The sequence below is a fragment of the Hoplias malabaricus genome, chromosome 11, assembly GCF_029633855.1.
Source record: "Hoplias malabaricus isolate fHopMal1 chromosome 11, fHopMal1.hap1, whole genome shotgun sequence".
NCBI lineage: Eukaryota > Metazoa > Chordata > Actinopteri > Characiformes > Erythrinidae > Hoplias > Hoplias malabaricus.
Genome location: NC_089810.1, coordinates 9,529,485 through 9,555,600, shown reverse-complemented (window position 1 = coordinate 9,555,600; position 26,116 = coordinate 9,529,485). Strand labels below are relative to the sequence as shown.

At 45.9% G+C, this 26,116-nt stretch overlaps 1 protein-coding gene across 1 annotated transcript; it reads right to left on the bottom strand.

Moving 5' to 3' along the window:
- tle3a (TLE family member 3, transcriptional corepressor a) lies at window positions 1–26,116 on the bottom strand. The gene is made up of 21 exons (XM_066684671.1): window positions 25,702–26,116; window positions 24,288–24,500; window positions 23,449–23,549; window positions 23,147–23,210; window positions 21,881–21,925; window positions 17,088–17,150; window positions 16,433–16,537; window positions 10,359–10,560; window positions 10,018–10,025; window positions 7,017–7,139; window positions 6,870–6,920; window positions 6,576–6,728; window positions 5,867–5,996; window positions 5,406–5,569; window positions 4,917–4,990; window positions 4,438–4,687; window positions 3,026–3,273; window positions 2,780–2,927; window positions 2,434–2,584; window positions 2,038–2,114; window positions 1–1,564 (listed from the first exon to the last, which is right to left on the bottom strand). The coding sequence occupies exons 2-21, from the start codon at window positions 24,309–24,311 to the stop codon at window positions 1,457–1,459; spliced, it is 2,289 nt and encodes a 762-aa protein (XP_066540768.1). The 5' UTR covers window positions 24,312–24,500; window positions 25,702–26,116; the 3' UTR covers window positions 1–1,456.

The following is a 26,116-nucleotide window of genomic DNA, read 5'->3' as shown; positions in this document are numbered from 1 at the left end:
CAGTTTATTGAATTATCAACAACTGTACATATCTTCAGTGACAACACAGTTTGCTACATACTTTGGTGTGTGTTGAGACATGACTGTATTCTCAGGCTCTATGTAAAAGGAAGGGCAGGGATGACAGTAGTGGGATGCAAGGGGCAACTTGGCCAATCATCTGAAGTTAGTCTTGGCCGTTATGCTCTGTTTGGCTTAGCTGCTGACACATTAGTGGACTCTGTGCTTCTTGCAGATTGGAGACAATGCAAACAAACCCTGGAGACCGTCACAGGGGCCTGGGGAAATATGAAGCGTTTTTATCCCAACATGACCGTCCACTACAAGACAAAATGCTGTGTCCTGTTCACACACTAACGCAATGAAGTAACGGGTAACGGAGGGGTCGCCCCGTCAGACAGTACCAACAAACGTATTCCGTAGCCCACGCTCTGTCCACAGCATAGGGCTGTCCCTCTGAAGGAAGCTGGGCTGTGTCCTGAGGCCGCTTGGCAGTCATTTTTGTCGGGATGAAGTCTCGAGTGTTTCGCAGGAGCCGATCTTCCTGCTGATCCACAGCTGCAGCCTCAGGTGCTTTACAGGACAGCTAAGGCAAGAGCTCTCCACCACGAGGAGAGGAAGGATCCACAGGCCATTGTACAAAAAAAAAAAAAAAAAAAGAAAAAAAAAAATTCTCTGAAACGCGATCTAGCTCAAAATTGTTTTTCAGAGCGGGGAGAAAAAAAAAAGTAAATTAGATTTCCATAAAAGGTTAGCCTGGAATACGAACTTCTCAGAAGGGGAGGGGGGAGAGAGAGAGTGAGAGAGATAGGGAAGAGAGAGAGAGAGAGAGAGTCCTTAGAAGAGGGTGGGAGAAAAAAAAATCCTAATCTAATTTCCAAACCCCAGCGGAAAAACAAAGCATCGAGGAGGGAAGGGATGGGGGGGGGAGACAGAACCATCACAAGTGTAACTGGACACCAAAATATAAATCTATAAAAGGCCTTTTAATACTCCATTATGTACACTTTTCACAGAACCTCCAAACGGATCAAGTTTCAGAACGAAGCGCCGCTTCACGCTGCAATATGGAACATTCTCTCTGTATTTAAAAAAAAAAATCCAACAAGATACGAAAAAAAATAAGATATTCTCTTCTCTAGTGCCATATGACTTGCGCTGGATGTGGTGGTTGAAGGAGAGATGAGCAATAAGAAGCATTAGTGGATGATGGTAGTCCAGTCCAGACCAGCACAGTTAATTCCAGCCTATACATGACTAATCCAGACTGCTGATAGTCAGGCTGTCCATGGCAGGTTGATGGGGGAGGATGAGAGTGAGACATAGTCAGGCAGACAGGCGCTGTCCTGTATGTCTGACTAGAAGAGTCGTTGGAGTGGAGAAGAGAGTGTGGCACCCCGAACGCTCCGTTCTCGCTCCGAGTGGCCCAAGTTTCTCTACTCAGCTACCTCTCTGTCTAGTAGATCACTTCATACACCGTGGCCTTCTTGTCGCCAGAGCCGGTGACGATGTACTTGTCATCTGCCGAGATGTCGCAGCTCAGGACCGAGGATGATTCCTTTGACTAGTGGAACAGAAGAAAGAGAGAGAGACAAAAGGAGAGAGAGAGAGTGAGGGGGAAAAAAAGTGAGTCGACTGAAATTTAACTGTCAAAACACTTAGTGTCCTATGGCAGAACTGCAAGAAGCTATGACTCAACCACACCCCCCCCCTCCGTCCCCCAACCAATCACTCAAAGCAAAAACACAGAGTTGTATACATAAGCACTTCTCTCTGCGCCATCATGCTGCATTAGCTCTTACGCCGACCTCTCCAGCCATAAACACTTGAAGGGTTAGCGTTATTTACTGGTGGACGGCGGCCGCGTGTGCCGGCCCACATCCTGTCTAAGTGGTCGAGGCCATTGCGTTAATGACACACTCTGGCCCATTTCCGCTGATACAGGCCCTGTCTATCAGCCAGCGGTCACTCTGCCCTCTAGGGCAAAGCCGGGCTGCCCACGAGCTTCCTGCAGACAGCCTGTATTGATCTCCGTACCTGGAATATGCTGGCGCCGTAGGGAGTCCTCCATGCGTTCAACAGATTGTCCTTCCCAGTGCTCACGAACCATTTACCTTGTCAAGGGAAATCAAACGTAATTAGAACTTTGCTGGGCTGCCGAGGCAAGAGAGAGCTAAATGGAGATATGTGCAAAGAGACTGAAGGCAGGTTTAATGGGTTAGGACGCTCAAAGTCCTCTTCAATAGAGAGACGCAGCTCATGCGTAAACATCGAGAGACATGCAATTTAAGTAACTTCCAAGACAAACGTATGTTATCTAACGGCACAACACTGCAGTTACATGTTCATCGTATACTACACTGCAGAACGAAGGGTGCAATCTGAGTCTGTACTTTTAATTGAGGTAATTACAAATCGGTCTTTGGAGCTTACCGCAGTAGGCGAACTTGAGTGAGAGCACACAGCTCTCGTGCAGGTGGAGTTGGTACTTGTCAGGTTTCGTGTGGTGGAGTACCTCCACGTTGCTGCTCTCCATGCCCACAGCTAGCCACTCACCAGTTGGGCAGTAGCCCAAAGAGAAGATCTGCGGGCGTGATGAGAACAGTCAGATGAGTGTAAACATGACATGGAGAGCTTCAGCAGTAATTATATACCTTTCATTTATGTATTAGGATTCCTAATGAAACACTGAACTACTTGCATTAGAATCCTGAACAAGTTAATGGTTCAATTCGGCTACAAACAAACTGCTGGAGCTTTGTAGGGGGCAGGGTTTTACCTGAGAGGTGAAGTCATGCTGCTGCAGCTGCCTGCCCTCTCTCAAGTCCCACGAGCGCACTGTGTTGTCCAGGCCTCCTGTCCACAACTTGGTACCATCATGTGAGATGTCGATGCAGCTGGCACCGTCTGTGTGGCCTTGGAACTGCCTATAACACCAACACGACAATGTGGAGATCAGCTTCACGGCACCAATACTAAAAACGCCTGCAAAAATTCCACCCACAGCCATGCCACAGGTGCTTACCTGACCAGAGTTTGGTTGTGGAGGTCCCAGACGGCAATATTGCCATCGCTGCAGCAGGAGAAGCAGACCTTGGCGTCAGGACTGATGGCCAGAGCATAGCAGGCTGGGGCCGAGGAGGTCAGCTCAGCCTTGATACGAGGTGTTTGTGAGGCCAAGTCCCAGATGGTCAGAGTGCTGGCCTCACCGCCCACAATCAGCGTGCGTCCATCGGGCAACAGTTTGCAGGAACGGATGTAGTTGTCCCGGTTCTGCTCCGGAAGAGAGGAACACAGTGAATCCGATACAACAAACAAAGGAAAAAACAGCATCCTGAATCCTGTCCAATGCATCTTGTACCAGGCAGGCACATTCTCGCTCAAACACGGAAGCTGCTTTTTTAAAATCATGGGTCTTCACTGGCCACACAAATGTAGGTTTTGACCAAGTTTGGTACATAGGCTGTGCACTTAATTTAGAGTAAGTTTGCAAGCTCAGAGCATGCTTCAGGGCCCAGTTGAGTGATGCTCACTTTTCATTGTTCTAAAATTATAAATATATATATATATATATATATATATATATATATATATATATATATATATATATATATATTTAGCTTTGTTTTACCATTAATATATTAAACACAACAACTAATATAAATCCTTCATTCATTCATTCATTATCTGTAACCCTTATCTAGTTCAGGGTCGCGGTGGGTCCAGAGCCTACCTGGAATCATTGGGCGCAAGGCAGGAATACACCCTGGAGGGGGCGCCATTCCTTCACAGGGCAACACACACACACACATTCACTCACACCTACGGACACTTTTGAGTCGCCAATCCACCTACCAACGTGTGTTTTTGGACTGTGGGTGGAAACCAGAGCACCCGGAGGAAACCCATGCAGACACAGAGAGAACACACCAACTCCTCACAGACAGTCACCCGGAGGAAACCCACACGAACACAGAGAGAACACACCACACTCCTCACAGACAGTCACCCGGAGGAAACCCACACGGACACGGGGATAATACAAATTCTTATACATAATACATATTCAAATAAGAACAGAAGCAGCATTAAGAAATCCAGAGGTCAGATTAAAAGGCAGAAGTATATTTTTTAATATATCTATTTATGTCGCATTGGGTCTGAAAGGTTAATAACAAACTCAAGCTACTAGCACATGATTTGGCATCTGCTGGAGAGGAAAGTGAATGCAAATGAGTTGTGTTCAAAACACACAAACTTATTCTCCACAGATAAAAGAGTGCCAGGGGAACATTGGCTGAATTCCTAGTATACAAATATTAAATTATGCATTATGTATGCCCCTTTAACTTCCAAATGTTCAAGGTATTTCAATAATGCATGCCCATAATTACACTAATAACAGTAAATGGCTTCTATAGTGGGTTCCGTTCTTACCAGGCAGTCTAGCTGGGACACAGGGCTCTTGCTGCCAGGCTGGCTGATGTCCCAGATCTTGACACAGCCCTTGCCGCCAGTGTAGACGTGTCTTGTGGGGTTGCTGATGGTGACGGCGCACACCACCTCGCCGTGGCTCAGAGTGTTGATCTGCCTGGCATGGCGTGGGATCCCTGGGCCAATCAGAGCGTCTGGAGGGAAGGGCACCGGCTGCATCTGTCCGTCGGCGCTGACGTGAAAGGAGTAGGCCCTGAGATGGAAAACAGAAATAAAACACACTTCAAATGGTCTCCTAAGTTATGTATCCTTTAGGCCACAGGAGGGCTACTGATTGAAGGGGCTTAATTGAATCGTTTAGAGAAATGAGCAAATGGCCTGGAATGAGTTATTAAGTAGTAAAAACTGTCCAGCAGAGACGATAAGTAAACAGGGCCGGGAAAGGAAAGCTCAGGATGAGGTCATCTTTAAAGGAAACTTACGGCTTTCCTCCAGAAATGGAGGTGAGGCTGGCAGGGAGGCCTGGTGCTCTCATATGTGGATGCTCAAAACCCGCCTAAAAGACAGAAAATGACATTTGTTCAGTACACGGCAGTTCTATAAATGCCCTGCTTACAGCATTTAAAGAATTATGGCCAAGTAGCACACTATCTACACTGTTCAGCCCTAAGATTTATGAATGAATGAAACACTAGGCTCACTACGCAACCTGAAAGCCCAGGCAAAATTATGCTAATTTTAGAGTAAATACAAAGCAGGTGAAATATGCAGCTCAATAAACTTTCAACAATTCGTTTTTATGTAAAATATTGTTTTTAATAAACTTGGCTGGTACCTTGGCATTACTCATGCACACAAGCACCCACACAGCACAAGCGTCCTCTGCTTCCTCAGTCTGTTGCTAGTCTGACTTCAATCCTGCATCACTTTAGGTCCCTGAGTGCGCACATTCACACAAAAAAAACACTCACAATGGGCGTGCGGCCGTAGGCGGCGGCAGCGGCGGCGCTCATCTGAGGAGAGATGTGCAGGCCGGCGTAGACTCCAGGACTGGTAAGCGAGCCATTCATCTCGTGGTGGCCCATCATTGCAAAAGGCGTCGGGTAAGAAAGGGGGGTGCGCAGTGCAGGAGCAGCTACATAAAAACAGAGCCCATCATAAATCAGAATCAGTGGCAGACAGGCAGAGCAGCCAGGCTGAGGAGAATGGAGATTCATCTCAATCAATCTGGCCTGCACAGAACCTTACTACACAACGGTAACAGAGAACCCCTAAGAGAGCTACTTTCAGATCCCAGACGATCCTGAAAGACATTTACATATTAAGCCCTTCTTTTTCCACCACAGAATAAATCTACTCATGCAGCGTACAATTTACAACGTACAGAGAACGGTTTGTTTTGCAGTGTTGTGGATGCTTAGCTCACACTCACCCAGAGCATCCATGTGAGGTTTGCCCAGGATGGGCCGCAGCCCAGGCGTGCTGCTAGTGCCAGGGGTTGGGGCATCATTACGTGGAGTGGGAGTGTTGGACTTAAGACCCGGTGTAGAAGATTTGTCATTCTGTGAGGGAGCGCGAGAGAGAGAGAAATCCTCAAAAAAAAGTGAGACGGCATCCAGGCAGAAGATTTGAGTGCTTGCTGAACTTAATCCAATCCAATTCTGACAAACCCGCTACTCCTACGAAGCTATAAACCCTGCTATTTATCCCAAAACCCATTACTGCTACAATGGAGATGAGGCTCATTTTTATCCTATCCCCCGCTTTTTCCCTTTAATCTTTATGCCGAGGCAGAAGGCCTAGAATGGTTAAACGCATTGAGTTATTAGCAGAGAAGACACGACTGATCCTGCTATGGGAATGCATTATCCCTGACATTTACAGATGTATTTAAAGACGTGGCTGGGAAACAGACATTCACTCCTAAGCCATTAGTTAAAGAGAGAGAGAGCGAGAGAGAGGGGCACATAACAGAAAAAGATCACAGCTCTGGCACCTCTCTAGACCTGGCCAATTCACTCCTCTCTTTTTCTATATACTTCTCCTTTTAGTACATGCCCCACAAGTGACAGAAAAGGCAATGAAACCCTGAAGACAAAAGGTGGTATGTGAAGTAAGTTCGTTTATTAGTTTACCCTTACATGGCCATGCTCCTTAGTTTTGGAGGAAGGTGTGCTGCCAGAGGAGGCCACAGATGCTGGACTGTTGGGGGTGTCCTTTTTCGGGGGGCGAGGCTTGTCTATGCCGTTCTCTGGTGGGGAGTGTGCTGGGCTTGCTCTGGGTGTGGCAGGATCCTACAAAATAAAAATACAACGCACATACCCAAGTTAAGTATGATCCAAGCCTGATCACATTTGACAACAACTGATTGATCCTGGCATAACAATACAACAATGTGAATATATTACTGTTTCTATAGAGATTAAAACTGTCACCTCGTTCGAAACGTCAACCACAAGATCATCACTTTTGTCTCCGTCGCTGTCCTGTTTAAAAATAAAAACATCTGTCAGTCTTCCACACAACATAAACATTACAGAATTACTTTCATTAGCCCGTTTAATCGAAAGCTCCAGACTCACATATCTGCTCATGTTGTCTTTCTCCTCCATTTTGCGCTTCTTGGAATCCAAGCTGTAATCTGACGAGCCGCGGTGTTTCTCACTAGAGGTTCGCAGGCTATCGGACGGAGAGATGGAGTTGTTCTGAAAAAGTAAGAGGAAAATAATAAGTGATTTGTCTCCATCTTTCTATAACCTACAAAACACTGCAGAGAAATGCATTTCGTTTAGTTGTTATCCCTTACACACTACACTCCTCACAGACAGTCACCCGGAGGAAACCCAGGCAGACACCGGGAGAACACACTACACTCCTCACAGACAGTCACCCGGAGGAAACCCACGCAGACACAGGGAGAACACACTACACTCCTCACAGACAGTCACCCGGAGGAAAACCACACAGACACAGGGGGAACACACCACACTCCTCACAGACAGTCACCCGGAGGAAACCCATGCGGACACAGGGAGAACACACCACACTCCTCACAGACAGTCACCCGGAGCGGGAATCAAACCCACAACCTCCAGGCCCCTGGAGCTGTGTGACTGAGACACTCCCTGCTGCGACACCGTGCCGCCCTCTATTCTGATATTTTCCTCTAAACAAAGTTCTGTATGCATATTTATTTTCTTCTAAATAAATGTGTTATTAAGGTGTGTGACTGCACGGGGAGTCTCTAAACTGCTGGAGCTGCTTCACTATGAAAAGTCAATGAATGCTTTGGAGAACTAGAAAATGGAAGAAAGTTATAACTAGTTAGAATTTAAGAAGAAAAAAAAATCTGAATCTGAAATTGAAATTCTATAGAGAATATTTCATATTAGTTTTAATATTGTACAATAAAATGTCTTTTTTTTTTTTAAATAAACCCATCAACTGCATGAAGCCATAAATGTCGAATGGAACAATAAAAGTCATTTTGGTTTGGGTCCATTTTTGATCCAGGCTTTAAATAACACTTTAAAACCACGCGGCTAGCAACAGAGTGTTGATTATTTCTGCACTCAAACTTTATTATTACTCGCTGGTAATATGCCCTGTGACAACAGTATTAATTTGAGCCAGATTTGAAAATAACTGCTGACAAAATTGACAGGTACTTTGCAGCTGTGGGTCTTGAAAGAGTTCCAAGACGGGAAACAGTGAGGCGAAAAATGAAAGTAAGAGAATAAGGAGAGCACAGTAGCTCTTATCACTCCAAACCACGGTTTAAAAAGGCAGAAGAGGCCTATTCATTCCGATGAGCCACCTTCAAACACCAAAAACTGGCCTAACACAATGCATCTAACAACCTACACTAGGCTAAACACACAAGAATGTGCTGGCTACACAACAGAGCAGCCACAGTTAAGAAGACCAAAGAAAGGGGCTTGTTTTCGCAGCCCTCCACAACCCTCCTCCCTCCATTCCTAAAAGAGACAACAAACAGCTTCAGGAAGACATGAGCGGTGTACTAGCCCTGAACAACGGCTCTTTATCTGAGAGCAACCAGGCTTGGACTGGCTCTGCGTGTGTGTGTGGGGGTGTGTGTGCGCGCGTGTGTGTAGGACCATGTAATGGCCATTGATTGCTGTAGCGTGCTTGGGCACCTTCTGGCTCTGACTCCAGGCCTGTGGAGCTACTAGGCTACAGACAGACAGAGCTATCTGTGGCCATAGGCGGGCAGCTGCTCCCCAGCAGTTAGTCCCAATCTACTGGAACTTCCTCTGCCTCAGTTTATTTCCAGTCGCACTCAAACACTGGAAAAGTGAGACCCCCTACCCATACACACACACACACACAAACACACACTGCTAGCTTGCCTCCAGAAGCCAAGATAAGCACTTCATCAGCAGAAAACCCTACTTTCTACAAAAAAACCCACAGGATTCCTCCTTAATTCTATGGCGCATCCTCAGTGGTCATCAGTATGCACACCCTGACAGTTGAAAGAGGTGCCAGTAAAGCAGAGATGCCTTTCTAGAGTGCTCTCTGGGCACTTTCTCAACATAATCCAACACTGAGAACTTCTCTTAGGCTTCCCTCACAGCCCAGAGAGAGAGTGCAAAACACAACAGAGGGTGAAAAAGCTTAAGTTCATGGCAAGTGTAAAAGGAAACTAAGCTGAGAAGTGAGATGAAGTAGCAGACTGGGCAGAAGGCCCACAGTTGTGTGTGTGTGTGTGTGTGTCTGATGCCTGACCTTTTAAAGAGATGCTTAGTGTGACTCATTAAACTAAGTCACCACTATGCTATCAGATGACCTGAGACAACAGCAGCCGCAACACACACACACACACACCGAGACACACAGGCCCTGGGCCACACCAACTGCTAGAGGAGCTTCTTTTCCTTCAGACATGACTGCACCTATTGAGCTGTGGCAGGGAGCATCAGAAACCCAATCTCGCTGCCACAATCAGCTATCGAAGAGATTTAAGCCTGCGTCAAATAAACGCTTTTTGCTAGGAGATGAGAGGCAAGAAAACAATCCGGCTGCCTGCGTTCATGCATATGTATTGGCCAAGCGAAAAAAAACAGCACGGGAGAAAATGGGCTGTAAACAGGGACAAGATGGAGAGAGGGCTGACGGAGGGGGATCAAATAAATCTGCTATGAAGGGAGGGGAGTCAAAGTCGTCGTTAATTGTGATGAAATTAGGGAGCAGCGCTAATCCGTAGACTGTGATACGAGTCATTTCCCATCTGCGTGGAGATGTGAAGGCTTATTTCATTTTTCAGGGAGGAGGAGAGGGAAAAAAAAACCCTCATTTCCCCATTAGTCACTTTAATGAAAGCAGATTACTGTACGCAGAGCAACTTGTGAGCGTTTCAGGCAAAAGGAGTCTTACTTGACATTTACATTAATGGAAATTTTCTTAGGCGTGAAACGGGCCAAGAAGCTCTTTCATGCAGGAAGAATGAGAGACAAAGCGGTAAAGCAGGAGACAGAACGAGCGAAAGTAAGAGTGCATGGGAGAGAGCAGCTGAGTAATAGAGAGAGAAACACATGAGCCAATGGAGGACTGGGCACTCACCGTGCTCTCTGCAGGCATTGCATCCGGTTGGAGGAGGGAGAGAGAGGGGAGATAAGAGATAAACAACACATCAGCCAGGCTGTTAGTCACCTAGGGCAAAGTCTACAATTTCAAACTCACAACATCTACAGGATCTTCCTTTAATGAAGTCTGATCCTCAGAACGCTATCTTGATTATGATTGTCATAGGCCATGTGCGTGCTGAGAGTGAAGACAATGGAAATGTATAATCAGCTAATTCTCCAACGTGCGCAGGACATTCGAATCCTCAGCATCGGTAAAAGGTTTTACGTGGCGTAAAGGTGCGAACCTTCATCAGAGCTGTGTGTGACAGCACTCACCTCTGTGCTCCAGGTCATGGTGGTTCTTCTCATCCTTTACAGGTAAGTGAGGCTGGCTGCCCAGAGCGCCCAGAGCCAGGAGGCCCGAACCGGAGCCTGTGACAGCGGGGATGCCTGGGGGCTGCAGGCCCGAGGGGTGTGGGGGAAGAGCCACAGGACCATGGGCAGCGTGAGACAGGTGCTGGGCCTGGAGCTGCTGCTGCTGTGGAGAGACATACTACGAGTGGGCCAGAGAGAAAACACAGCAGGACATAAAGAAATACATGCACACTCAGCTACTGCAGGCCTGAGAAGAGCGGGTATAAGCACTCATCATCTAATCACTGCTGTCAGTATCAAAACCATGCAACCCTTCCAGGTAGAGTGCTCATGTCCCTTTCATTTTCATTCATGCCAGCTGCTGTTTATATTAACTGAAGGAATCATGGCCAGCTGACCAATAGAAATGGTCCAAAAAACGAATATCTGCAGACACTGACACTTAACCGCTCTCAGGCCAAAGAAATTAGGCCATATCTATGACGTCATAATCTAAATTTGAGAACCAAAAAACAGAATCCATAACCAATAAATGTAATTTGCAATTGAGAGTTATAAAATCAGTTTTGTAAACAGAATACTTCTGTATCTAATCGTCTATTTTGAGTTAAAAATTCTTGAAGAATACGTTTTCGCTTTCATTCCGCCACAGTCTCGCTTTCGCATCCGGAGCTTTCTCACTTTTGACGGGGGTCGGGATCTATATAGCCACTGGCTGCCTAAGTTAAGCCCCGCCCAACCAGCTGATTCTGCACACCCCGCTACGTCAACGAGAGCGCGGCAATCTGACCCTGACTGGAAAAAGACCGACCGGCAAACACAGGTAAGCCACGTCGAATATTTATTAACCATTATGTCTTTTAGTAATGCACAGTTCCTCATAGAGGCTTAGAGTCATTTTGCAGTCAGGGTTAGTGTGTGCAGAAACTGCTGGGTGGGCGGGGCTTAACTTTAGCAGCCAATGACCGTCTAGATCCCGACACCGTCAAAAGTCAAAATCGAGAAATTTCTGAAGGCGAAAGCGAGGCTGAAAGAGAATATTAAACTCAAAATAGACGATTATATACAGAAATATTCTGTTTACAACCCTGTTTTTATAACTCCCAATATTAATGACAGTTTTCTCAATTATAAAATGAGATTTATTGGTTATGGATTCTGTTTTTTTTGGTTGTCAGAAGATTAGAACCTATTTTGACGCCATACACATCCACCTTGATCAACACCCTTTATTTAGGGTTAAAATGCACTTCTGAAGCACAACAAACACAATCAAATATTGTTCTGAAACGGTACAAATCCAAAATGGCCTACTGTTACTTATAAAGTTACTACTCAGTCAAAACACCCTATATTTTTCCATATTGAGCCGTGCACACATACTGTAAAGTAGCTGCATGGGAAAGAACTGAGACTAAAACTAATGGCTGATATTCAGGACACAGGAAAGAGGAGTTCAGAATCCCAGCTGGCAGAGAAAACCAGGAAACCCAATAAAGCTTGGACTAATGACTGAAAACAGGGTTTCAGAGAGGAAACGACAAATCAGTGTCCTTTAAAATAATATTGTGAAATAAAGAAGCAAGTCCCTACAACTCCAGACACACGCTAATATTCAACAGTGTCTGTGCAAGCTTGGGAAAACACACGCAACAGAAGAGCTCTCCAGGCTTTTTACAAGTCTAGTTTTGAGACAACAACCACTCGAACGCAGTCAGCGCAGGGGCTTTATACCATGTGTTTAATCTTAACCTCATCAAACGAAATTATATATAAATGGGTTCATTCACATAATCACTCATGAAGACTAAACTGTAAAAAAAACCACCCCAGCCACAGCTGGGCTGAGGTTCTGAGAGAATGTTTAAGCATGTGTGTGTGTGTGTGTGTCATTTACAGTGGCCAACATCCAGGGGTCCTGTGCTGGCATGTGTTCAAGCCTCCAATACTCCCATCAATATTTGAAGGGCTTGGGGCAAGCAGACGGGAGTTAAAAGCCTCTCAGCATGGAAAGTGTGCCGTTTAAAGCAAGCTTAAATAATACTTAGCACAAGCACCAATAAAAAAAGAAAAAAAAAAGAACCTCTCCACAATTTATTACCATGCTCTGGCGAGCTGAATAATTTAGCTGCTGTTATGGCATGTACCTCCCTCCATCTATACCGACTTCAACTCAATCAATGACCATTTATGGCCATGCTCACTGAAATCTTGGTCGAGTGTGTGTGTGTGTGTGTTTTCTTTTTGAAGTGAAAAGGGTAGATCTTATTGGCTAAGAGCTGTGAGCACGGAGGTACAACCTTTCCGAATTATCAGCAGGTCATTAATGCCATGCCAAGAGTAAATATCAATACTAAAGGCTTATTTAGAAGTCTGGAATGCTCCGAAAGCTTGCCCTTTCCAGAGGATAAATCATTATTAAGATGTCCATCACGAGCTCGTATTTGGGGGTGACTATAATTGCTAACAGCTTTGCCGATTATTTGCACAGCTGGCCGTATATTACGGCAAAGGGCCTTGAAGAATGGCAAGGGAGAGAACGGTATATAGAGGAGCGTCACCTGGGACTTGAACCTGCAACCTTGCCCTGCTCTCCAACTCGGAGCTGCCAAGTCAGTTATGAGAGAGGGTTTGCAGAAACCCAGGGAGTGTGTTGACAAGAGAAAGAAGGCAGAGAACAGAGGGGGCGGTGAACGAACGCACGAGGAGAACCCCCGTGTAGGTGGCCAGGTGGTTGTAAGGTGTATGTTTGCAGCAGGAAAGTGAGCTTGAAGATAGAACAGGAACAAAAAAGGGGAAGGAGGCTGTGTGTGTGCGCGAGCTAAAGAGGATGACGGACCACAAGGGAAATTAAAGAGGCAGTTGATTCACGGGGGAGGCCCTTCCCTGCTCATTCTGGCTAATGAGCCACTGATGTGTAATATGCATGGACAATCATCGAGAACTCTCATTAGAGCCCTGGCTATGAAGACAAGAAAATAAAGAAATAAAATGCCTCCTCTAATTTAATATTCCTAGATAAAGACCTCTTCTGCTGGTGTTAATCTCCTCCCCAACTGTGAAATACCACTGCCAAATGCTGGCTGGCCACCAGATGAAAAAAAGGAGTAAGGGAAAAAAACAACAGGAGGAAAACGAAAAAAAAAAAAAAATGGCTGGACAGTGGGAAAGCCAACTGGCCAAATGAGACACTCGATTTACTCCTGTCCTCAGGTGGGATAAGCTGAACAATTTAGCACTATAACCATGCAACATGCAGCCTTAGAATATCTACAGCTCCCTTTACCACACACACACTAATTGGACCCTTAACACAAGTGGAGGCCATCTTAATAGTACTCCTCTGAGAGGTCTGGGAAGACATCTTGCAGCAGCTGCTGTGGCAGCCACACAGTTAGCAAGTGCTTGCATCCATCTGAGCTACATTTCCATTAAATGTAATGCTACGGCTGATTAATTTTAACCTGAAACTGCAATTTTAAACTTTTTTATTTTTGGGCCCCTTCTCCAGTCTAAATCAAGTTTTAATGTTGTTTACAGGAGTGATGTTGTTTAGATGCTAGACGTTGATTTATGAGGGATATAAGCAGCCAGTGTCATGGCTGAACATTTCCGTTTTGACACTACAGTGTTCCAAAGACTGGGTCTGAGCTGCTGACGCCATAAACCTAAGAGAATAATGCCTTCAACTTGAGCACTGCAGGTGAAAGGCTTGGCAACAGGGGTAGAGAGGAAACTCACGTTCACAGATTCATGAGTGGTGAACCATGGCAACTAATGCCCACTTTACAAACAACTATTCAAGTGAGTTTACTATCAAAACACATCTCCAAATTCTAAATTAAATAATTTTGCTGGAGGCGAGGCAAGCTCCTGTGATCGCAGTCATTTGGTGTAACGTTGGTGAGTGCAGCTGCATTAAGCCTGACTTTTTCCTCACCTTGACATGTTTATTATTACAAGTTTTTAAGTCTTGGCTCACACTAATATTGACCTTTCAATGACTAACAACTCACTGTCTTTAGATGTGAGACAGTGTCAGATATTTTAATCTTTTCAGATTATTTTCAAAATCTTTTAGTTTTCACTTTTAAATGCATTGGGAATGTAATTATTTTGGAGAACTACTTCTAAACATGTCGTTCTGATGAACAGAGATGAGTTAATACTGAGATAACACTGGGAGTTCACAACACGCCTGGAAACAAGAATCAAACCCCCACCATGGACCATGAACTTGGAAATACAACCAAAACTAAGTCCATGTTCAGCATTAAATCTGAACCAAAAAACCAAACCTTTATCCTTGTCCTAAACCAATCTCAAACATAGTCATATCATAGAAACTGCCCCAATATGTCACACAGTCACAGGACTGTATCAGTTTATTCTAAATTCAGTGATGGCTAAATATAGCCCAAATATAACCACTGGGAAAAATAAAAATAAAAGGCGGAATAAGGCAAATGTGATCTAAAATAAACACATATGCACACACAAACGTGTAAGGGCAGAATTGCTGGGCTGCTGGAGGAGGCCATCTTGAGACCTCTGATCAAAGTCATAGTGCTAGAGGGGTGGGGGGTGTGGGGGGAAGGGAGGGCAAAAAAAAAAGCAGCACAGCTGTCCTAGATGCATCCTATTACTAGCTCTAGGGTCCATCAATAAGAGATGCTGGCAGCTTCTGCACTGCCAGTGTGTGTGTGTGTGTGTGTTTGGGTACACAGGTCTCATCTCACCTTGGCCTTCTAGTATTCATGAGGACTCTGGCACCACACACACGCTCAGACACCCTGCTGTGCGAATTACAAATGCTCACCCCCTCCAAAAATATTTATAAACTTTCCACCATACCAGCACCTCCAGACAAGGTAATGCCTTTCGCCTACAGATGCAGAGAAAGTAGGTAAAAAAAAAATGCCATGCATTCAAAATGAAAAATCTGAAGTTGAGCTGCATAAATGTCAACTGCATTTTTACTCTGTTCACAGCAGGAGAAAAGGTGATCAGCTCATAACCGCAAAAATAATGACCACATCTTAATGGTGAAAGACGACATCCAGAGGAACCGCGGTTCAGATCCTCTCCTTCTATGACAGTAATGAGGCGGGTCTGGCGTAATGCAGCATCAAAGCGATCAGAAGGGATCTTCCCAGTAGATAGGCTGGCATTTAAAAGTGGCCACATGCCTGCCTTCAGATTCCAGGAAGTCATTATCTAAGAATGGGGAGAGGGGTGGTATGTCCGCGTTAAGGCCCTAATTGAATTCCGATATCAGGCTACACAGACACCCCTTGTGGTGTCATCGTCCCCCAACCCCCCACACACCAAAGGAATGACCCTTAAGCAGGAGGCTAATCAAAGCAGGGTCAGCTCCTATAATCAGATCACAGCCAGGCCAGCTTAGGGGTCATGAGGCTGGACCTGCTCACTTCTACACCAATCCAGGTCTTTCAATGGGAAGCAGATGGGAAAAACAAAAACGAGCTGCTAGGAGTTGGACTGAAGGAACTCATAGGTGAGAGGAGTCATTTCAGGTAGTAACACGGTGCCTGCTGTCTGAGCCCTTGTGTATATCTGTTGTTATTCCTCAGTGCTATCCAGGTCAGCGGTAAGGGATGAGCCTCCCCAGTAAACCTGATCCAATTAAAGACATGCAGTCTCTAGAAGAGAGATCTGAAGGGCTTTTCCATTCACATTCAGGGACAGGACAGAGCCAGGGAACATGCACTAGCCCTAATTCAGCTGGTCGAGACTACAGACACACTAATCCCAAGCACGCATTAGATAACTAACCAGACCTGGCAGTGTATCAACAGAGGAGCATGTGAAATGTCAGGGTTACAGGTGAAACTAACCTGCCATGGTTCTATTCTTGTGATAAAGACATGCGCATCAGCCCATGCATTTTTAATAATTTATAAAAGACATTAAAAACATTACAGAAAGGGGGCAAAACTGTACATGATCAATCAATCAGTGCAGGTTTGCCCCCAAATACAGTCAAATGAAAGAAGTAAAAGAGGTATACACACGGTTAGAGGCAGATTGGGAAGTCCACGTACCCCGATGATTGCATTCAGCTCTGTCATTGTCACTTGCTTTGCACGTTCAACAGCCTGCGCAACCTGCTGTTGGTGCTGCAAAGAAGAAGAGAGTCAAGAAATATACTTAGAGACCAATAACTTGAGGCAAAGAATGTGTGATATGCAACTGGTTCCCAATGATAGGAAGTAAACATATAGAAAGTGCAGAAATTAGGACCAACGCTACTTGAATTAACATTAAACAGAGCTCTAAATATAAGACAATGTATAAATGCTGATAGTGTAGCTACCAGCCAGTGTTTCTATAACTTTGTCTCTTTCAGATTACAACAACTCAATTAATTTAAAGCTTATATCAACAGTTCATCTCAGTTCATTCCTCTAAAAACCTCTTAAAATAATCAATATCTCAGACCTACAACCTATACATTACATTTATAAGCTCACGTTGAAGATCTGAGTTCTCATTAAAGTTGATTCTTTAAAAACGATTCTTTTACTTTTGAGTAATCAGAAGATCCTGTTTTATTTAACGTTTCCTAATCTCTGCGTCACGTGTCGACACAGCCTCTCATTACAGACAAAACTGCACTAATGAAGTTGACAGCTTCTCATACGGTAAACGCCATGTCATAACTCTCACCTCTTGTGACAGAAAGGGCATGATCTGAGCTAGAATTGCATTGAGCCGTTTAGCAATCTCCGTCTGGAAGAGAGGAAAACAGAAACACACACACAAAAAAAAGATGAGGCAATTGACTAGCACTGGAAAATACAACAGCACAAATAAAAAAAAAAAAAAAAGCCTGACTCAACCCCTTTTAGTGTTTACGACGATTAAGTCAATTACCATGGCAATCAGCAGCGCTTGACTCGACACACTCCAAACAGCGTGATATTGACATGTGAAATATTTAAAGCATTAGGAGAGCCCAGGGGAGAGAGAGCGCAGCTGCGATGAGTGTACACTCCAAACTGCACAGAACACGAGCCCGCCAGAGGCAAGCCGCGTTAAGAGCACCATTACACTTCACCCACTGTCAGGCCGGTAATGCAGTCTACTGCGGCTGAGGACTTCCCTGCTACTCCGCGTACATCACGGAGATGTGCTGTGACCCACATGTCGACATCCGACGATGATGAATGCTCTGAGCCGCAGTCGTGTTTGAGAAAGCATAGCAAGAACACCAAAAGTTAAGCCTAGTCTAGGCTTGGCTACATACTGAAAAGCCACTTGTGTTGATGTTGGAATTAAGATGAGGCTTTTGCTTGGGGATGAAAATGTCTGCAGCATAAGCAGTAGGTGCCAGCAGTCAGTACTCACTAATGAGAGAGGGTGGACTAGGGCCAGATCTGTCAGCAGCCTGGGTACATTCAGCCCCTCCTCTCCACCCTCCATCATTTTCCCAGCCTCTCCACTCCCCCATCCCCCCACCCCACCATCCATCCAACCCGCCACAGGGACCCGACCTCCATTCTCTCTCCGCCCGCCTGGCCGTCGCTATGGCAACTATGAACGAGCGGCCCCGGTCTCCTATCGCGCTCCGATCATTATGCAAATGCTACCTCGGCTTGACCGTAACAGCCTGTAAAATCATATTACAGGCACACGGGCAGGTCATTAAATTGAATTTTCAGCCTGTCGATCAGATGAGCGCTGTTCACGGAAGGTGGATAAAGAGAGGGAATGGTGGCTAGGGGGTTTTGTGGGGGTGGGGGGGGGGGTTGACAAGGAGAAAGGGTGGCCTTTTCTCTCCACACATCCTCCTAAATCATCTACTCTAAGCCAGCACGCCACGTCTTTTTTTTTTTTTCCAGAAAAACAGCTACACTAGCTCGTGCTCCATCTTCCTTCTCTTCTCCCTGCCAGCAGACAGCAGGAATATAGTACTGCCAAAATCACAGCCCCGTCCAGTGATGAAAGAGCCTCACATCACAGGTCTACCTCAGGCTTTGACTGAGACCAAAGCAGAAGGGGGTGCGGTGGAGGGGAGGTGGTGGTGGTGGTGGTGGAGAGAACTGAGCTACAGATGCATCATGTACGGAATTTATGAGCCTCAGTTCAACCCAGGGCCAGAGCAGAGCACAAACACATCACAGAGCTCTTCAGCCCTATTTCTCATTTCAATGGCAAACACGCAGCGCTGCACTGACCGGGAAATTATTTATAACGTATTGGTGAAAAATGCCAAGTGGCCAAACACAATATTTCTATGAGATGACCAGTAACACTGAAGAAAGTGGGTTTTTTTTTGCCCTCATCCTTAGCTCTCCGTCTGATAAAAAGAGATATTTCAGGCCTGACTATAGACAAGTGTACAGTGTGGAATAGCCAAGCAGGCAGCTGGAAATCAGGGATATATTGACAGTAATCTGAAGCGGATAGTACTCCACATCAAAGGCAAAGTATCAACATGAAAGCAGTTTAGAGGACATACCAAAAATTCCTTGCTTTCTGTACATCCCCTGCTCTCAAAAAGCAACTTTTAAAGACATCTGGCTCTGCATGTAATAAACAGCCTGCCTTATAATTTTGTCAGCATAAGGATGTTTGTATGAAAGCATGCGTGAATTTATACTGATGTAATGGGGTGTACTACAACACTTGGCTTTAAAGAAAAATAAAAATGACTCAAATCTAGAATTTGCAGGCTGAGTGCTCACAGAGTGGGGGGGGGGGGAGCTAGACGAATACATCAACAAAAATGGTTGAAGAGCCAGCTCAGTGTATAATCTTTATTTGCCAAGATAAACCTTGTCAATAGCAGCCGAACATTTGACAGGATTTGCTGAGAGGCCTGGAGAGCGTCAAGCGCATTCCTTAAGGGCTTACCACAACGCTGACAGCTGGCCGAGTGGGGTCAAGGGTTGACTTATCTGTCACTCACTCTAAACCTTCGGACTCTATCAGGCAAGAAAAAAAATCCCTACAACTCTGTGTGTGTTTGTGAGAGAAGGGGGCGGACATGTAAAGCAGCCCTGTACATATGTACGTGTGCGCCAACTGCAAGCGTGTGTGCAAAGCTGGACGAGCGAGAAGCTTTTTAGCTCTGCCTGTGGATAAAAATAGGACGTTGTCACTTTAAGCAGATGAAAGCCCAGCTCTTGAGTGGCGAGCTTCACGCTCTGGTACACAATTACAGGTACTCGGACCTGTCTAGCACCCCTTCAAGAGCACTCTAGGGCCAGCCTGTCAATGGCATGCTGAAAGCTATTTGTCTGTTGCTATCAGCGGCGGCGGAATGGAGAGAGACACTGATGAGCATTGAATATAGAGGGAAAACAACTGGTGCTCGCAGCCATGTGTCCCCATCACAAACAATACTTGACCCAGCCAGGGCGATGGGGCTCTACTTTTCAGCAGAGAGTGAAATTGTGCACGATGACTGACATCCAGTAATGAAGAGCTAACATCCGCTGCACGAGTCGAACACGCCATCTAACAGCACTGTTAGCGTGAGGCTAAACTCAAATTGGCGTTTGAGTTTACGTGTATCGATCAGCACGAGGCAGGGGCCTGGGCTTTAGCTCCACGGGGGATGACTAGCTTTCCCTTCCTCATCAGTGGAAAGAAAGTCGGAACATCACAAACAGCCTTCCTTCACGAACTCATGCTGTCGGCCTGTCGCCACATTCTTCCATACATGAGGCTAATCAGCGAGGATACGAGGGGAGGAGCTGGCCTGAGCTGAGCCCTTGCTTACTCTCCACCACTCTGTGTTTTCTTTTAACAGGGGCTGTGTGTGCTCACCTCGCAGAGCGAGTCTTGTTTGCTTTGGCTCGCGCTAAGAAGGGCCATCCAGCAGTTAGCAAACACTTACTAGAGTCCCTCTGTATAAATCATTGATCACTGTCCCTGTGTCAACCACAAAGGCAGACCAGCTCAATCCTGATCTCTACAGGCAGGGAACAAGCACCTGGCCGGATCTGGGGACTAGAAGGTGTGTTTGCAACAGGTGAGACAAATCTGGATCGAGCCATAATAACAATAACCCGTACCGGCAGCTCAATGATACGGTTCAGCTGCTAGAGCCTCGTTTCCGTCTGCTGCCATGGCTGTCTGCAGATATCAAACGCTAACACGCGTCCTGAAAATCCGCATTACGCCTCGTCTCTTTAAAATACAAAACACTGGAGGAAGAGGAGGAGGAGGAGACGGGAGGAGAATAAACACAGCAGATGCAAAGACGGATTTTCCTGTCGGTGGGAATAAATCCTCGGGCTGGAGGATAATATGGCAGTGTGGATGCAGTAATCCAAGCCACCTCTGGTGGTTAACCACTCCCTGCCTGCACTCTTGTTCCTAGGCTGGGGTTAATGTGGGAGGGCTGAGCTGGATGATGGGGTATGTGTATGTGTATGTGTGTGTGTGTGTTTGCTCACTAGCACCCTCCTCTCTCGCCTCTAGCAGGTTAGAGCTGAGCCTGGATGAATTATTCAAGCACTTCCATGGGTTCAGTGGCAGTGGCTGATAAAAGTCAAGGCGCTAAAATGGATCAGTCGATTAACCTGTTTACACAGGGCTGGCCCTCTTATTCACCCACCCCTGCTGCTTTTGCGACCCCCCCTCCTCCTCCCTCCCTCCCTCTCTCTCTCGCACCATTCCTGCCTGAGAGATAAGTGGTTGACAGCAGCCATCAGAAGAACATGAGACCTGATGGACGGCTGGGCCGCTCTGACACACACACGAAGGACACTGATGGATCGCCTGCTCCCACACTCCACCCTCATGCCATTAACCTTCAAAAGGTGGCAGGAAGGTAGAGAGGAAGTATCCTAAGCTAAGGCAGCACCCTTTTGCTCTGATGGGCAAACCACATCAACTTAACTGCTCCTATCCCCCTTATTATCTGGAGTACAGAGCCATGCGATAAATCAAAAACACTACACACTTCCACACACGCTCCCAGACATATATTCCAAATCGGCCTGTGGAAAATGAAAAAACAATCTGTAGATGGACTCCAAAAGACAGCCTGAGTCAGGTGTATTCGCTGTGAAATTCCAGCGTGGTAAGGAATTGATCGGAGAGGCTGAATTTACGGCGGGCGCTATTTTTTGCCGGCTTTAATTTATAGGGGTGTCTTAAATGTGCTGACATAATGGGGCCTGGGCAGACTCCTCTCTCTTCAGTCATTAAGACACAAGGCCCTTCCTGCCAAATGCCCAACTTTAATCTTATCAAACCTGCCTGAACACACGGGAATGTGTTGTTAGCTCAGCAGAGGCAGCAAAAGGGAAAGGAATGAGGATGTTTATGTACGGGAGTGAGTGGAGAATAGAGAAGCTCTTACTGAGTCTATGGATCTTACTTAAATTGGCAGCGCAACCGATGCTCCGCACAAAATCTACGCGCACACCGCTACACCCTCTAAGACAGTCCATGGTCCAGAGGCAGCGAGGGGAGAGTCAGGAAGAAATCAAAGGACTACATACCTGTTTGTGCATTTCGATGTTCAGCCCATAGGACATCTCATAGTACTGAAAAGCAACAGAAGAGAAACAAATAAGTGTTTTTTTTCCAACACCGTATCACAACAACATCAAATATTCTCACTACATCAGAGAAGACCTGTGGATGGCGTTCCTGGGATTTTATTTTTATTTATTTTGTTAAACATGAAGAAGGGGTAAAAGGAAGAGGGAGCTTTTGATGAACACTTCAAACCCTTTCACAGCAGAATTTCAAATTTGCCTTCTTTCTTTCTATAGGCTGCCCAACTGACTCTAGGCTGAAGAAGGGCAATCGAATTCAATCAGGGCTCCTATTAACACAGAAGATGCTCCCAAATTTTTACTACAGGAGTGTCTCTGGCCCCCCAGATAATTCCTTTGTAAGTCAAAGAGGCTGCACGCCAGACACTATCAGCACAGTCAGTTAGCATGGGGGATTCTTCTCGATGTTTACCTAACCTCTCCTCCTCCTGTCAGGCTGACAAGCTTCTTCCTGTGAACGGAATGTTTAACTAGCGTCCCCGGGTATTGGTTAAAGTCATCCCTCGCGTGTTTACCCAAGATAAGAGAATACACTTCCATGGTTTGACCTTGTAGCATTACATCACATCAAGCCTTTGTTTTTTCCTCCGCTAATCATAAAGCCTAGCGATGGCAGAACGTTTACAATTGAATCTGGGCCTTCAGATATTGTGTAAATGATTAAGCCTGTGCTTAAGATTAATGCCGATTTTCGAGCCGAGCTGCTTGTTTGTGTGTTAAATCTCATTATCGAGAGACTGTACGCTGAGGTTTCTGCGGCGATTGAGTATTTTCCCACAGCTGCCCCTGGCCCTCCTCCATCACCCCTCACCTAATTTACAGCCGTGCATTTGTCTGAGAGCGGCGTCTCCTTGGAGAATAATCAGATCCTCGCACAGAGGGAGGCAGAGAGAGGGGGATGGAGGGAGGGAGGGATAGATAGGAGGGGGGGGGCGGAGAAAAAAGGGGACAATGCAGTGGTCATTGACCCCTGTGGCTAAGGGGTGGCGTATAAAGGAGCCTGGGGCTCAGAGCAGTCACTCAGGACCCTTTAATAAAGCTAGAGGCACTAGAAGAGGTTTCTTACACACACACACACACACACACACAGAGAGACAGTGAAAGAAAGAAATAGTGCAGGTATACACCAAGCATAACCCAGCACCTCCCCCATGTTCTCCATAAATAAGAGCATAATTGCAGCTTAGATTTTGGATCTCAGCTTACCATGACATAGTGGCGCTGCATTTCAGTCTTCTCGTTGGCCAGTTTGTCATACTCCACCTTAAGACTGAAAATAACAACACACAGGCTTTAAAGACACCGCAATTCCAGTTTTCACTCGAGCTCCCAGTTATATCAGTGTGCCTCTCTGTACCCATGCTGTTAGCAAAACAAATGAAGCCTTCCCCTATACGTCTGACTCTGCTTAACAAAGCATGCATTATTGGTGTTTGAGTACATTTTATCATGGGCTGCTGTAAACGCACAGTGTGTTATTCCACCATCCTCATGTCCTAGATTATTACCTGTGATACTGCGCTTGCAGGAACTGAAATTCGTCTTTGATCCTGTCACAGGACTCTGCCACTGTGAATTTGAAGCCCGGCTGACCAGGCTGGTGGGGCGCCTGAAAGACAGCCATCACATCAATCAAACTCAATTACATCCTCTGAGAACCAAATTTGTTTTCCACTGACTGCAGTAGCAAAGGCTCTAATGCATTCTGCGCCCGCAGGGGAGCGGCTCTAATATTTCAGCCCCTGGAACGAGGGCCGGGGTGACATCTCTGCTACAGTGACATCTGCCCGATAGCTACGGGCCTTGACAGGCGAAGCGGGGGACAAACCTTTGTGGCTGTTTTAAAGCCTCGCATAAACACCAGCAGAGAAAACGAGGTCGCTTCGCATGGATGGGCTCGAGCAGGCCAAACTGGATGGAGAAAAAAAAAATCCTGCTTCCTTTCTTTGCTGGTGTCCCCCCCCCCCCAGTATTTAACCAGGTGCTAGCTGAAAACATGGCCCTGCTCTAGTAAACAAATATGACAACAGATGAGCACACGGTTCAAGGAATTTTTCACTCAAGGTTGGCTGGGTCTTTCTGACTGCTGAGATGACGAGGGTGGATGGCAGTGGAGGGGTGTCTTTATAGCCAAACATTACATGATAGTTCCCACTGACCTGCTTTTCACTTCAGAGCAATTCTGGCATGTACAGGGGGGCGGGAGGGGGGGTAGCTAACCAGATGGCTCTAAGGATGTCAATGAATATGGCTTTTTTTTGGATTTCCCCTCAAATATGGGCTAAAAACACAAAAACAACAGAAATAACTGGCTCTTTATGGTATGAATGACAAAGACACCACTTACCGGATGCCGGCCTTGTGGATACATCTTGATATGTATCCTTAATTTCAGCAGGAGAGTTTTCTCTGGTCTCTGCGGAGGTGGCTCTGCACGGTTCAGCACATGAGCCGGACACCAAGAGACTAAACTGGCCGCTGGGGGCAAAACAAAAGCCCTGGACAGCAAAAAAAAAACCCTGCTGTGAGAGCTCTGCTCCCTCCCTGAACCCTTTTACCTCTTCATAGAAACAATGAGAGAAAAACAGACGAAGAACAGAAAACAGAGAGAAGAACAATTAGCTTCTCAAAGCACACTGTGGTGAATTGTATGTTACAGCTTTGATGGAAGCCCACAGGCAGTTTATTTATTTATTTATTTATTTTTATTTTTTTTTTTTGAGGGGGGGGGGGTACAAATTGAATAATATGTTATTAAACCACATTATAATACCATTTACATAGTAATACAATAAAGCTAGAAATCAAGACTAGCCCAACTCTGCTTTTCTGTAAGAAAAAATGTAACAGATTTAACAGAAAAGCCTATTATCACAAAAACAAAAAACATGAGTGTCACAGGATGAAATTCCCTCGTACAACCCTCGCTATACATGTCAGAAGCCGTTTTAAAATAACAGAAAAAACTCCCTCCTAAAACCTAACGAGCTACTGCTTAGCGCTGTTTACTGCCGTTTGCCAACGCTGGCTGAGAACGTCGCCATAGGCTGCGTCCCAAACCGCGCGCACTCACACTGAGGAGTGGGTCAGACCTAGTGCACTACCTTCAGAATTCCATTCATTAGTGGGGGAACGTGCGGCGCTGTAGCGTGTGGTTTCGGACGCAGCCAAGCTCTCGGGCTGTTGGTCAGAAGCGGAGCCTCGGTAAACAGAACAACACCGAGCTAAAGAACCGTTAACGAGAGCCTCGGTGGCTTCTGCTCCTTTTGTGTGGACCTTAGTTAACCGCACATACTTGTTCTGGTATTTTTGGGATTTGGTATGACCGAAAAACACGGACAATAGTCCAAACAGAGAACATCTAAGCAGTCTCTAACCGTGCGACTCAAGCTCTGCGCTCGTTTCAGTTTCAATGAGCGGAGCTGAATGAAGACTTTCACCTCGTTTACATCTGAAGCGTTTATTCTCATTTCGCTCCAGTTTTATCTGAATCTAAATAGTGTTTTGAGACTCCCAACTACTCGCATTTGCACTTGTAGTCGAGAAACATGTTATTAAATTGTATCTCGACCTCTTTCCTGTGTCGGTGTAAGCGACTGAAATGAAAAGTGTATGAAATGCGCCTCGAGTGCTTTCACACCTGCCTTTTTAACGCGATTGAGGCTCTATAACCCGAGCACCGAGGACGCGTGTAAACGGCCAGGTGTGAACGGGCTCTTTGTTGAGTAACACGCCAGTGTGGCTCAGCCCTCATGCCCTACCTGCTCCGGTTTCGTCTCTCAGCCGTCCCCTCACTCCAAAATAACGGAGGTAACTTCAAAGAAGGGTGAAAAGAAGCCGTAGCCGCCGCGCGTGCACTTTTATGGCGTCCAAGCGTCGAAAAACAGCGTCGTCCACATCTCCCGAGCTTTCTCTCCTTCTTCCTCCGAGTGGAGGACGACTGCTACGCGCCCCAAGGATTTAACTCAGGACGATCACACACACACAAAAATAATATACCAAAAAACTCCGAGGTGAAATGAAGAAAAAATAAAGGGAAAAGAGAAGTTTGTGTAATCCTGGGAGGGAAAAAAAGACACGGTGCCAAATGTACTTCCGATGCTGAAGAGGTTTTGCGAGGTTTTTCGGAGAGTACCGCTGTCTGTCTCTCTGTACACTCCACTCTCACATTTCTTT